Source organism: Salmo salar, chromosome 11, assembly GCF_965601325.2.
Source record: "Salmo salar chromosome 11, fSalSal1, whole genome shotgun sequence".
In the NCBI taxonomy this organism is placed as follows: Eukaryota; Metazoa; Chordata; class Actinopteri; order Salmoniformes; family Salmonidae; genus Salmo; species Salmo salar.
The window spans coordinates 10548563-10561417 of record NC_138301.1 but is presented as its reverse complement, the minus strand read 5'-3'; the positions used below and the strand labels follow the sequence as shown (position 1 = coordinate 10561417).

At 43.1% G+C, this 12855-nt stretch overlaps 1 protein-coding gene across 17 annotated transcripts in view; it reads left to right on the top strand.

The window, feature by feature from the left end:
* Positions 1-12855, top strand: part of dgkza (diacylglycerol kinase, zeta a) — a 141606-nt gene extending 128751 nt beyond the window's left edge. For all 17 annotated transcript variants that reach the window (XM_045689028.2, XM_014126422.3, XM_082957737.1 and 14 more), the window contains 6 exons: positions 1563-1597; positions 2746-2795; positions 3444-3564; positions 4028-4064; positions 4160-4259; positions 9343-12855. In XM_045689028.2, coding sequence (XP_045544984.2) covers positions 1563-1597; positions 2746-2795; positions 3444-3564; positions 4028-4064; positions 4160-4259; positions 9343-9459 — 460 coding nt within the window. In that variant the 3' untranslated portion in view covers positions 9460-12855. The remainder of the gene's footprint in view (positions 1-1562; positions 1598-2745; positions 2796-3443; positions 3565-4027; positions 4065-4159; positions 4260-9342) is intronic.

Below are 12855 nucleotides of genomic sequence, written 5' to 3'. Positions count from 1 at the left end.
TGCAGCTGCACTTTCGAGAGCATCCTGACCGGTTGCATCAACGCTTGGTATGGTAACTGCTCGTCATCTTACCGTAAGTCGCTACAGGGGGTAGTGTGTACGGCCCAGTACATCACTGGGGCCAAGCTTCCTGCCATCCAGGACCTCTATACTAGGCGGTGTCAGAGGAAAGCCCAAAAAATTGTCAGACTCCAGTTACCCAAGTCATAGACTGTTTTCTCTGCTACCGGTACCGGAGCGCCAAGTCTAGGACCAAAAGGCTCCTTAACAGCTTCTACCCCCAAGCCATAAGACTGCTGAACAATTAATCAAATGGCCACCGGATTATTTACATTGACACCCCTCCCCCCATTTGTTTTTTACACTGCTGCTACTTGCTGTTTATTATCTATGCATAGTCACTTCACCCCTACCTACATGTACAAATTACCTCAACTAACTTGTATCCCCGCACATTGACTCGGTACCGGTACCCCCCGTATATAGCTTCGTTATTGTTATTTTATTGTTGCTTTTTATAATTTTTTACTTTAGTTTATTTGGTCAATATTTTCTTAACTCTTTCTTGAATTGCACTGTTGGTTAAGGGGCTTGGAAGTAAGCATTTCACGGTAAGGTCTACACATGTTGTATTCGGCGCATGTGACAAATTTAAAGTTTGCTTTGATTTGGTAGATGACTATTATAGTATCTATTCAGGCAGGTGTTTTTTATTCTCACTTAATACAATGGTCTCTGACCCTCTGTTCTTTATATATTCACACCTTTCATACCCATTATTGTTTACCCCTTCTGCTCTGTGCTAATAACAAAGATGAAGAGCCAGTCTTTAGACCAGCCTGAGAAAGGTGGGGTTGACCAGTCAGTAGGATAATCTGTCTGGTCAGTTCAGGGCCTACTCCTCAGACAGTCAGTCTCAGCTTCACTGTTCCTGCCTGTGTGCGTTTTGATGTTAGCCTTGTGTCAGTTCTCAGTGGATTAGTGTGTGGGGGATTTGGCTTCTGGCAAACAGACAGCCCAGCCAGGATCAGACAGTAACATAACCTGGAGTGACAGCAGGGAGGCCCAAAAGCTGCCTCTCTGTCCAATCACACTGCCCTACTGACTCGGCTCTGTGTGTGTGTGTGTGTGTGTGTGTGTGTGTGTGTGTGTGTGTGTGTGTGTGTGGTGTGTGTGTGTGTGTGTGTGTTTGGCTGAATCAGAATGGAGGAGAGGGAGGGAGGGGGAGCTCTTTTGGCTGCAAACACACGTATTAGAATATTTTACCTTGGGCTAGTTGGCAGGCAAGGGACGCCTGGAAAAGCAGAGCAAATCAAGGGACTTGATTAACCACACCACGTCTCATCTGAACCAAAACCATGCAACCGAAGCAAGTCTTTTTTTGGGACATTTTGTTTTGGGGATTTGGTTTGTTTTAGTTTTTGCTCCTATCATGGATGTTTGCTCTGAAAACCCAAGGGGTGCAGAGAGGTGGGCTTTGTATGCGTTTTGTTTTGTAGACAGATAAGTGAACTGTTTGATTCGTATTGCTTTAATCGTGTCTTGCTCTCTATCTCCTCCAGGTCGGAGAAGAATACACTGTGCAATACAGACAAAGGTAAAACAAACACACTTTCAATTGTTGCACTAGGTGATTATAAATTGACCTCGTGAACTTGGCAGCAAGTGAATGCGTGTAAATCGGTGCCCACAATCAAGGTTTAAGAAACTGATATCCACCGCCAGCTAATTCCTGTCAGAATGAAGTCTCACTATGAATAAAGTCGAACGATAAGAGCCTGGTGCTTTTTTTAGCTGGATTCAAGAGGTGGCTAAAAAATGTCTTAGCGTTTGTGGCCCTGCTTAAACAAGCCCCCGGAAGTTCACCTGCCATCATGCGAAGGGTTTTACCCCCAAAAAAGATTATTGGCACTTAAGATATGCATTTCACAGCATTTGAACTAGAGTGCTGCAGGGAAGGATTATTAAAATTCACAGGAAACACATTAGCATTTAAGTCCATCCCTCACGAGGATTCTGGCGTGAGCCCAGTCAGAATATATTCTCGAGACCTGACTTGGCATCTCTCGAGTTGTTGTTTTCTAAAGGACAAGAAACAAAATTTCCAGTAGCAGCCCCATTCTAATTATGGTTGTTCAGCTCTGACAGCAGGATTCTAGAGCATACTGTATCTTCAGACGCAGACGTCATGGTAGCAACTGTTTGACTCGCGGAGCTGGCTAACTGAGATTTGTGAGAATGCTGTGGGGAATTTTGAGTTGACTGTTTTCCTGCCTCGACGGAAAACATGCAGATGGGTGGATTAGGGTAAATAATCTACAAAGGGCATTTTGGTGCTTTGAACAAGGATTTGCCATATTGAGACTGAACCCAAGAACTCAACAGGCGCTAATGTGATTATCCGTGTTAATTTAAAACGTTTGGTGATCCAGTGTTTATACACTGGGTCTCTACTGAAGGCAGCAACATGCATCTTGCTCTCATTACTGTCCATGTCAGCTGAGTAAATAGATTGACAATGTTTTTGCTCATCAATTCAGTTTGAGGCTCCTTTCCCAAGACTGTCAGTCTTACATAAGACATATAGTACTAAAACCAAACAAACACGTGCCCCATAAAGAGCTATTCAGGAACACTGGCACACTGCTCAGATCTTTCCCCAAAGGACACTGTCATGTATTATGGTCTGATATTGTTATGACTACTGAATCTACAGCCTCCTCTCATATCTTTACCTTCTTACAGTATCACCGGAAGTGTTGATTGAATGTGTGAAGCGCAAAGACCATCTGAAGGTGAGTGGGAGCCACAGTGGCCAATGGATATGCACACTACATATACAGTACCAGTCAAATGTTTGGACACACCTACTCATTCAAGGGTTTTTCTTTATTTTTATTATTTTCTACATTGGTGAAGACATCAAAACTATGAAATGTCACATATATGGAATCATGTAGTAACCAATAAAGTGATGCTGGCTGAGTGAATGCCAAGAGTGTGCAAAGCTGTCATCAAGGCAAAGGGTGGCTATTTTGAAGAAATCTCAAATATAAAATATATTTTGATTTGTTGGACACTTTTTTTTTTTTCGTTTCTACATGATTCCATATGTGTTATTTCGTAGTTTTGATGTCTTCACTATTATCCTACAATGTAGAAAATAGTTTTAAATTTAAAAAAAAAAAAACCCTTGAATGAATAGGTGTGTCCAAACTATTGACTGGTACTGTAGGTATACATACTGTATAGTGAATGTAGGCTCACTAATTGATACATTCAACAAGGGAATGATGATCACTTCTGTCATGACTTTACCTCAGGGTAAGCCTTTCTCTGGTCGGCAATGAATAAAAATGCAGTCTATTACCCCATTCCTCTGGACATGCAGTCACTTTCCCCACCCACTCCTCCAGTCATAACCATGTGCCCTTTTCTCCCAGCTGAAGGAGCTGCACAAGCTGGGAGCTGACCTGTCAGTGCAGGACCCCCCAGGATACACCCTGCTACACTATGCTGTGGACACTGGTAGCAAGGAGACTGTCAAATACATCCTGGACAATGGTAGGGACAAGGCAATACACATTTATGTGTTCTATTTAAGTCTGTAGGTAAGGACATCCCCCTCACAATACTGAATAATTCTGTGGGATTTCCCAAAGTGAGTCTGTGATCCTCAAATATGAACTATGTATCAGAAGTTAACCCAGCACAGTATGCTCTTATGTTTTGTGATAGTAGAATAATGTCCCAGGTGTGGAACGCCATATATTTGAGGGTCATGAACATTGTTTAAGACGAGCCACAGCGCAGGGACATCTCACTCTGTGTACGCTTGTTGTCGTTTATGGAGTCTTTCTTGCTCAACAACGAATGATACATTCCAATATTTGAAAAGGATATGTTTTCTGTCCTCCTACACCAGCTTTTTACTACTCTATAAAAGTAGTATCTTGGAGCATTGTAATTGGTTTAGGGACATGCTTTGAAATGTCTTTTTTTCCCCCTGCCCCCTCCCAAAAAACAGCACCCACAGATATCCTGGATGTAACAGAAAAAGAAAAGTAAGTTTAAGACATGGATTTTGAAATGTTCATTTAACACACATTCTGTGTGATGTATCTAGTTAAAAGTCTCTCTCTCTCTCTCTCTGTCTCAGTGGGGAGACAGTGTTGCACAAAGCAGCGTCACTGTGTCAGAGGACTATCTGTCACTACCTGGTAGAGGCAGGGGCATCCCTCATGAAGACAGACTTACAGGTGAGAGCAACGCTCCCTCTTCCCTCATCGCTTGACTCTTTATTTGGCCAAAAGAAACCAAGTTGATGCATAGGCTACCCCTGAGAAGTGTTTTATAGGGCGGCAGGTAGCCTAGCGGTTAAGCTCGTTGGGTGCGAAAGGTCGCTGGTTCGAATCCCCGACCGACTAGGTGAAAAATGTGCCCTTGAGAAAGGCACTTAACCCTAATTGCTCTTCAAATCAAATCACATTTTACTAGTCACATGCTTACTTACGACCCCCTAACCAACAATGCAGTTTAAAAAAATATGAGTAAGAATTTTAAATAAAAGTAACAAGTAATTAAAGAGCAGCAGTAATATAACAATAGCGAGACGGGGTACCGGTACAATAGCGGGGTACCGGTACAGATTCAATGTGCGGGGGCACCGGTTAGTTGAGGTAATATGTACATGTACTGTAGGTAGAGTTATTAAAGTGGCTGCATAGATGATAACAGAGAGTAACAGCGGTGTAAAGGGGGGCCATGCAAATAGTCTGGGTAGCCATTTGATTAGATGTTCAGGAGTCTTATGGCTTGGGGGTTGAAGCCGTTTAGAAGCCTCTTGGACCTAGACTTGGTGCTCCGGTACTGCTTGCTGTGCGGTAGCAGAGAGAACAGTCTGACTAGAGTGGCTGGAGTCTTTGACAATTTTTAGGGCCTTCCTCTGACACCGCCTGGTGTAGAGGTCCTGGATGACAGGAAGCTTGGCCCCAGTGATGTACCGTGGCCGTACGCACTACCCTCTGTAGTGTCTTGCGGTCAGAGGCCGAGCAGTTGCCATACCAGGCAGTGATACAACCAGTCAGGATACTCTCGATGGTGCAGCTGTAGAACCTTTTGAGGATCTGAGGACCCATGCCAAATCTTTTCAGTCTCCTGAGGGCGAATAGGTTTTGTTGTGCCCTCTTCATGACTGTCTTGGTGTGTTTGGACCATGATAGTTTGTTGGTGTGAACACCAAGGAACTTGAAGCTCTCAACCTGCTTCACTACAGCCCCGTCGATGAGAATGGGGGTGTGCTCGGTCCTCTTTTTCCTGTGGTCCACAGTCATCTCTTTTGTCTTGATCACGTTGAGGGAGAGGTTGTTGTCCTGGCACCACACGGCCAGGTCTCTGACCTCCTCCCTATAGGCCGTCTCGTCGTTGTCGGTGATCAGACCTACCACTGTTGTGTCATCAGCAAACTTAATGATGGTGTTGGAGTCGTGCCTGGCCGTGCAGTCATGAGTGAACAGGGAGTACAGGAGGGGACTGAGCACGCACCCCTGAGGGGCCCCTGTGTTGAGGATCAGCGTGGCGGATGTGTTGTTACCTACCCTTACCACCTGGGGGCGGCCGGTCAGGAAGTCCAGGATCCAGTTGCAGAGGGAAGTGTTTAGTCCCAGGGTCCTTAGCTTATTGATGAGCTTTGAGGGCACTATGGTGTTGAACACTGAGCTGTAGTCAATGAACAGCATTCTCACATAGGTGTTCCTTTTGTCCAGGTGGGAAAGGGCAGCGTAATATAGATTGCATCATCTGTGGATCTGTTGGGGCGGTATGCAAATTGGAGTGGGTCTAGGCTTTCTGGGATTATGGTGTTGATGTGAGCCATGACCAGCCTTTCAAAGCACTTCATGGCTACAGACGTGAGTGCTACGGGTCTGTAGTCATTTAGGCAGGTTACCTTCATGTTCTTGGGCACAGGGACTATGAGTATCTGCTTGAAACATGTTGGTATTACAGACTCGGATAGGGAGAGGTTGAAAATGTCAGTGAAGACACCTGCCAGTTGGTCAGCACATCCCCGGAGCACGCGTCCTGGTAATCCGTCTTGTGAATGTTGACCTGTTTAAAGGTCTTGCTCACATCGGCTGCGGAGAGCATGATCACACAGTCTTCCGGAACAGCCTCGAAGCGAGCATAGAAATAGTTTAGCTCGTCTGGTAGGCTCGTGTCACTGGGCAGCTCTCGGCTGTGCTTCCCTTTGTAGTCAATGACTGATGTGGTGTACTCCTCAATGCCATCGGAGGAATCCCAGAATATATTCCAGTCTGTGCTAGAAAAACAGTCCTATAGCTTAGCATCTGCTTCATCTGACCACTTTTTTATTGATCGAGTCACTGGTGCTTCCTGCTTTAGTTTTATCTTGTAAGCAGGAATCAGGAGGATAGATTTATGGTCAGATCTGCCAAATGGAGGGTGAGGGAGAGCTTTGTACGTGTCTCTGTGTGTGGAGTAAAGGTGGTGCAGAGTTTCTTTTCCCTCTGGTTGCATATTTAACATCAAATCAAATTTATTTATATAGCCCTTCGTACATCAGCTGATATCTCAAAGTGCTGTACAGAAACCCAGCCTAAAACCCCAAACAGCAAGCAATGCATGTGAAAGAAGCACGGTGGCTAGGAAAAACTCCCTAGGAAAAACTCCCTAGAAAGGCCAAAAACCTAGGAAGAAACCTAGAGAGGAACCAGGCTATGAGGGGTGGCCAGTCCTCTTCTGGCTGTGCAGGGTGGATATTATAACAGAACATGGTCAAGATGTTAAAATGTTCATAAATGACCAGCATGGTCAAATAATAATAATCATAGTAGTTGTCGAGGGTGCAACAAGCACGTCCGGTGAACAGGTCAGGGTTCCATAGCCGCAGGCAGAACAGTTGAAACTGGAGCAGCAGCACGGCCAGGTGGACTGGGGACAGCAAGGAGTCATCATGCCAGGTAGTCCTGAGGCATGGTCCTAGGGCTCAGGTCCTCCGAGAGAAAGACAGAAAGAGAGAAAGAGATAATTAGAGAGAGCATATTTAAATTCACACAGGACACCGGATAAGACAAGAGAAATACTCCAGATGTAACAGACTGACCCTAGCCCCCCGACACACAAACTACTGCAGCATAAATACTGGAGGCTGAGACAGGAGGGATCAGAAGACACTGTGGCTGATAGAAATTTGGTAAGACGGATTTAAGTTTCCCTGCATTAAAGTCCCCGGCTACTAGGAGCGCCGCCTCTGGGTGAGCGTTTTCCTGTTTGCTTATGGCGGAATACAGCTCATTCAGTGCGGTCTTTGTGCCAGCATCAGTCTGTGGTGGTATGTAGACAGCTACGAAAAATACAGAAGAAAATTCTTTAGGTAGATAGTGTGGTCTACAACTTATCATGAGATACTCTACCTCAGGTGAGCAAAACCTCGAGACTTCCTTAGATATCGTGCACCAGCTGTTGTTCACCAGCTTACCAGATGCCGCTGTTCTGTCCTGCCAGTACAGCATATAACTGTACAGCTGTATGTTGACAATGTCATCTCTGTGAAGCATAAGACATTATAGTTTTGAATGTCCCGTTGGTAGTTTAATCTTCTGCATAGGTCGTCGATTTTATTTTCCAAAGATTGCACGTTTGCTAGCAGAATGGAAGGAAGTGAGGGTTTATTCGATCGCCTATGAATTCTCAGAAGGCAGCCCACCCTGAAGGCAGCAACGCAAAGAAACTAACAAAAAAACACAATTGGTTAGGAATACGTAAAACGTCAGCCTTGTTCTCCAGTGGCATCTTAAGAGGGGTAAGTCACTCTGGATAAGAGGATCTGCTAAATTACTCAAATGTAAAATGGATAAGTGGTGGGTATAGAGTGGCCTAATCATCATCCAGAAGGAAAATTAGCTTGTCTTTCTTATGACACGCTAATTGTACACCGGGTGGGGGAGCATTACAGCGGTGCCCTACACGTCCCCTCTGAACCAAACTAGCCAGATGCCTGCAAAGTCAATTAAAGTACTTACCTCCAAGTGGCTCCACCATAAAATATCTTATGTGTTTACCCTCTCCTGCAGAGATTGCCAAATGGATACATTTGTTTAAGCTACTGTCGACAGTGTGTGGAAGGCAGTTGGAACACAAGGCTTTCATTTTTTACTATAGTATTTCACAAGATCCTCCTTCTGAAGACCCCACAGCTGGTTTTTATCTCAGATTTATGTCCTGGAAAGCTCAGACTACCACATTTAAGATGTCTTGATTTTCATGTCAAGGCTTGAAGAATTTTCCTATCCAAACTCTCACTGCACATGTTGTGTCTGCAATGTAGTCTCTCTCATAAGCAACTGACAGAATGCTTGAGGTGTCACTATTCTAGTACTGTAGCCCATGACACTCAGCTCTGTCTGTCTGTCTGTCTGTCTGTCTGTCTGTCTGTCTGTCTGTCTGTCTGTCTGTCTGTCTTGATGAAAAAATGTAATCTTGCAGGATTTGGGGCAAGTCTGATTCATACCCTGTGGCCTTGGGATGCAGTTCAACCTGGCTTTCTTTTCTCTCCGCCATCTCTTCATCCTCCCACCCTTTCTGCCTGTCGGTCTTTCTCACTCACAATACATTCACTCTTGGCCTTGAGACATCAGCATATCTTAGCAATGACTTTTCCTGTCTTTTTATCTCAACATCTTGCCATGTTCTCTTCTCTCTCGCTTGAGTTTTTTTGGGCTCTGCACTTCAAAAAAACAAGAAATTAGAAATAATTGGGTTTTGTGAAGCTATTTCTTAGATAGCTCCCGAGTGGCACAGCGGTCTAAGGCACTGCATTTCAGTGCTAGAGGCGTCACTATAGACCCTGGTTCGATCCTGGGCTGTATCACATCCGGCCGTGATTGGGAGTCCCATAGGGCGGTGAACAGTTGGCCCAGCATCGTCCAGGTTTGGGCGGGGTAGGGAGTCATTGTAAATAAGAATTTGTTCTTAACTGACTTGGCTAGTTAAATAAAGGTTTAATGAAACATACAAAAATGGTACTGTAGCTCTTGGATGAATCAGAAAACCTTTGAGTCTAAAAACATTCTATATTTGCTTTTGCACACAGACAAACAAACATTTGGTGCATATTCACTGTTGATAACTGGAAATATTACATCTAAACCATGATGAAATCTGAATGCAAATGATTCGTACGTCTCAAAAATACTTCCAGACTGGTCTTTGACTCTGCGGCTTAATGTTCAGACCTCAGGAGAAATAGATGCTGCCTTAATTAAAGTTGGGTTCTTCAGTGCAGTCTTTTATGTTGAGCAAATTGCCTCTCTTATGCTGCAGGGTGACACACCAAAGCATCGTGCAGAGAAGGCCAAGGATGCAGAGCTGGCTGCCTACTTGGAGAACCGGCAGCACTACCAGATGATCCAGAGAGAGGACCAGGAGACAGCTGTGTGACCTCCCTCTGCTCCCTGACCTCCAGCACCACTTCCCTATCACCTAACCCTGTGCCAAAACTACTTTAGCTAAAAGAGGAAACTCACCAGAGAAGATGGTTAAAAGATAGCCAGTGTTGTATTCTCCTGCTAGGGAGTTGGTTGGAATCCTACTAGATGAGAGACTCTTACGGTCCACCATGTGAGATGCTTGTGACCAGTGGACTTGATTATTGCACTGCCAAAAAAAAGCTGTTTTGTGTCGGAACGCTTGGAAGAAATGGCTCTTCTGTTACATTTTTTTCCTAGGTTGTGTTGCACTTGCAATCCACCTAGACTGAATGTTGAATTTTGCTCCAGGGTTTTAGGACAGGAGCTAGGGTAATTGAATGTCTAGGTAATTGTATTGTTATACTCTCCGATGGAGCTGTATCTCTCTGTGTCTATGAAAGCAGCATGAGCGTTTCAACTGTACGGATCACAATGAATCAGTAGATTTCAAAAGGGTATGAACACTCTGATCTGTAGGCCAGCTGTCTTTAAGGCTACCAAAAATGACATTATTTTGATTACGGTTTTATTTGTTTGTTGTACAGTATTATAATTTGTTGACTGATTTGTCCACCCATAATGCAGTGTGATGGTATCAAACTATCCACAAAAGTGGGGAATTTTACACGTAATACTTTTCTCATCACCAAACAATTTGAATTGAGTAAATCAATATTGTTCTACTTTATGATCACTTGGCAAATTTCTTTTATTTCTTAGTTTTAATAAGGATATTTGGTACTGTACACTTATCGTAGTAGCTCTGTGTTAAAGCAGTTTATGCACTGCAGCTCCAATTGCCTTGATTTTCTTATTTTGTTGGCTGATTAGTTTGTATTTAATGTACTTAATTAAGTCATGGTGTATTTTTATTGCATTTTTAAGCAGATTGATGTTTATATAATTTGTACATACTATAAATTTAAAAATGTTTTGTGTTTGGTCATTATTTACTATAAAAATTTGCATTTGATATGTATTAGTTTCAGAACTACAAAGCATTTCTTCTCTCATGTTGTTACAGAAGTCAAAGGCGTATTTATTCACCTCAACATTTTTTACAGATTTGTAACATTTAACTGCTTTATGTTCGGCAAACTCAAACATGTTCTGAAGGTTTGAGTTGTACATTTACAGGGTGGATGTTGTTTTTTATACATACAAAAATAATAATTTGTCTTCATACAAACCAATCATTTGTGGTTGCTATTTATTTTCCATAGTTATAATCTGTTAAAATATGACTGGCCATTTAAACCAGCAATATAATTCAACATAATTTATAAAGACCTGTGATTAATTTAAATGGTGTTCATGTTATATTGTGTAGAGAGTGAGGGGAAGGAATTAGTCTCATTCCAAAAGCTATCCTACAGTATAACTAGTTTAATTAATGTAGCACCACAGTAACTGTGGATCTACTGTATTTTGAAATGAGTTGTTTCTCTGGATGTTTTCTCTTATTATTTAATCACTAAACATCCTTGTAAAACATACTCGTAAACACATTAACAAGGTACACTTACATATACACATTTTTACTTGATTGTGTTTGTTGTCAGAAGTTTATAGTTTTGACCTTCAAACAACCCATAATGCCAACTAAGATGCATTTCATTGTAAATAATTGCTGTTCTCTATTATGGCCAGATACATGAATAAATGTAGCACTGAATCAGTTTCTGTGACAGGAAATATGTTGTCAACGAAAGGCCTCGAGTGTTTCTAATGCCAGACTGAAAATAACGTATTTTGGATTTGATGATGAAAAGTAAATGAATTGTGTAGTTCTACATCAGTTATTACGCTTCATACATAAACATATGTTCTCACTTTATATTTTGGGAGTCCACATTTTATTAATTTTTTATTACATTTTTAACAATAGAAAACATACACATACAAACGACAATTAAGACGCACACAAACATCCACAACTTCACGCCTGCCCAGACACGCCTGCTCACACCCCCATCTCCAGCGCCCGCATCACTTTCCGCCACATAGCCTCAAGCTGCACCATTTTGTTTCATGGTCACATTGATTGTCAGCATTTTCAATAATGAAGACAGTAGGCCCCCTTTTAGTTGACTTCACTATAGTTGAAATATGTTAGCCTTGACGCTGAGAAGATTAGATATCGTCATTTGAGGCGTTTATGATTATACTGCATTCTGAAAGAGGTGCATATTTGAATTGGTACTGTAACATATATCCTCCTGTTCAGAGACTGACATGGAGATGTAGGAAATGCCTTTGCATTTGTATAATTTGGATGTATATTAACATTCCCTCATCAATCTACACACAATGCACCATAATGACAAAGCAAAAACAGGGGTTTAGACATTTTTGCTAATTTATTAAAAATAAAAAAGTACTATTTAGACCCTTTACTCAGTACTTTGTTGAAGCACCTTTTGCAACGATTACAGCCTCAGAGTCTTCTTGGGTATGACGCTACAAGCTTGGCACACCTGTATTTGGGGAGTTTCTCCCATTCTTCTCTGCAGATCCTCTCAAGCTCTGTCAGGTTGGATGGGGAGCGTCGCTGCACAGCTATTTTCAGGTCTCTCCAGAAATGTTCGATCGGGTTCAAGTCCGGCCTCTGGCTGGGCCACTCAAGGACATTCAAAGACTTCGCCCAAAGCCACTCCTGCATTGTCTTGGCTGTGTGCTTAGGGTCATTGTCCTGTTGGAAGGTGAACGTTCGCCCCAGTCTGAGGTCCTGAGCACTCTGGAGCAGCTTTTTATCAAGGATCTCTCTGTACTTTGCTCCGTTCATCTTTGCCTCGATCCTGACTAGTCTCCCAGTCCCTGCTGCTGAGAAACATCCCCACAGCATGATGCTGCCACCACCACGCTTAACCATAGGGATGGCACCAGGTTTCTTCCAGATGTGACGCTTGGCATTCAGGCCAAAGAGTTCAGTCTTGGTTTCATCAGACCAGAGGAATCTTGTTTCTCATGGTCTGAGAGTCCTTTAAGTGCCTTTCGGCAAACTCCAAGCGGGCTGTCATGTGCCTTTCACTGAGGAGTGGCTTCCGTCTGGCCACTCTACCATAAAGGCCTGATTGGTGGAGTGCTTTAATGCTGCAGAAATTGTTTGGTACCCTTCCCCAGATCTGTGCCTCGACACAATCCTTTCTCGGAGCTCTTGGAACAATTCCTTCGACCTCATAGCTTGGTTTTATCTCTGACATGCACTTTCAACTGTGAGACCTTATATAGACAGGTGTGTGCCTTTCCAATCAATTGAATTTACCACAGGGGGACTCTAATCAAGTTGTAGAAACATCTCAAGGATGATCAATGGAAACAGGATGCACCTGAGCTCAATTTAGAGTCTCATAGCACAGGGTCTGAA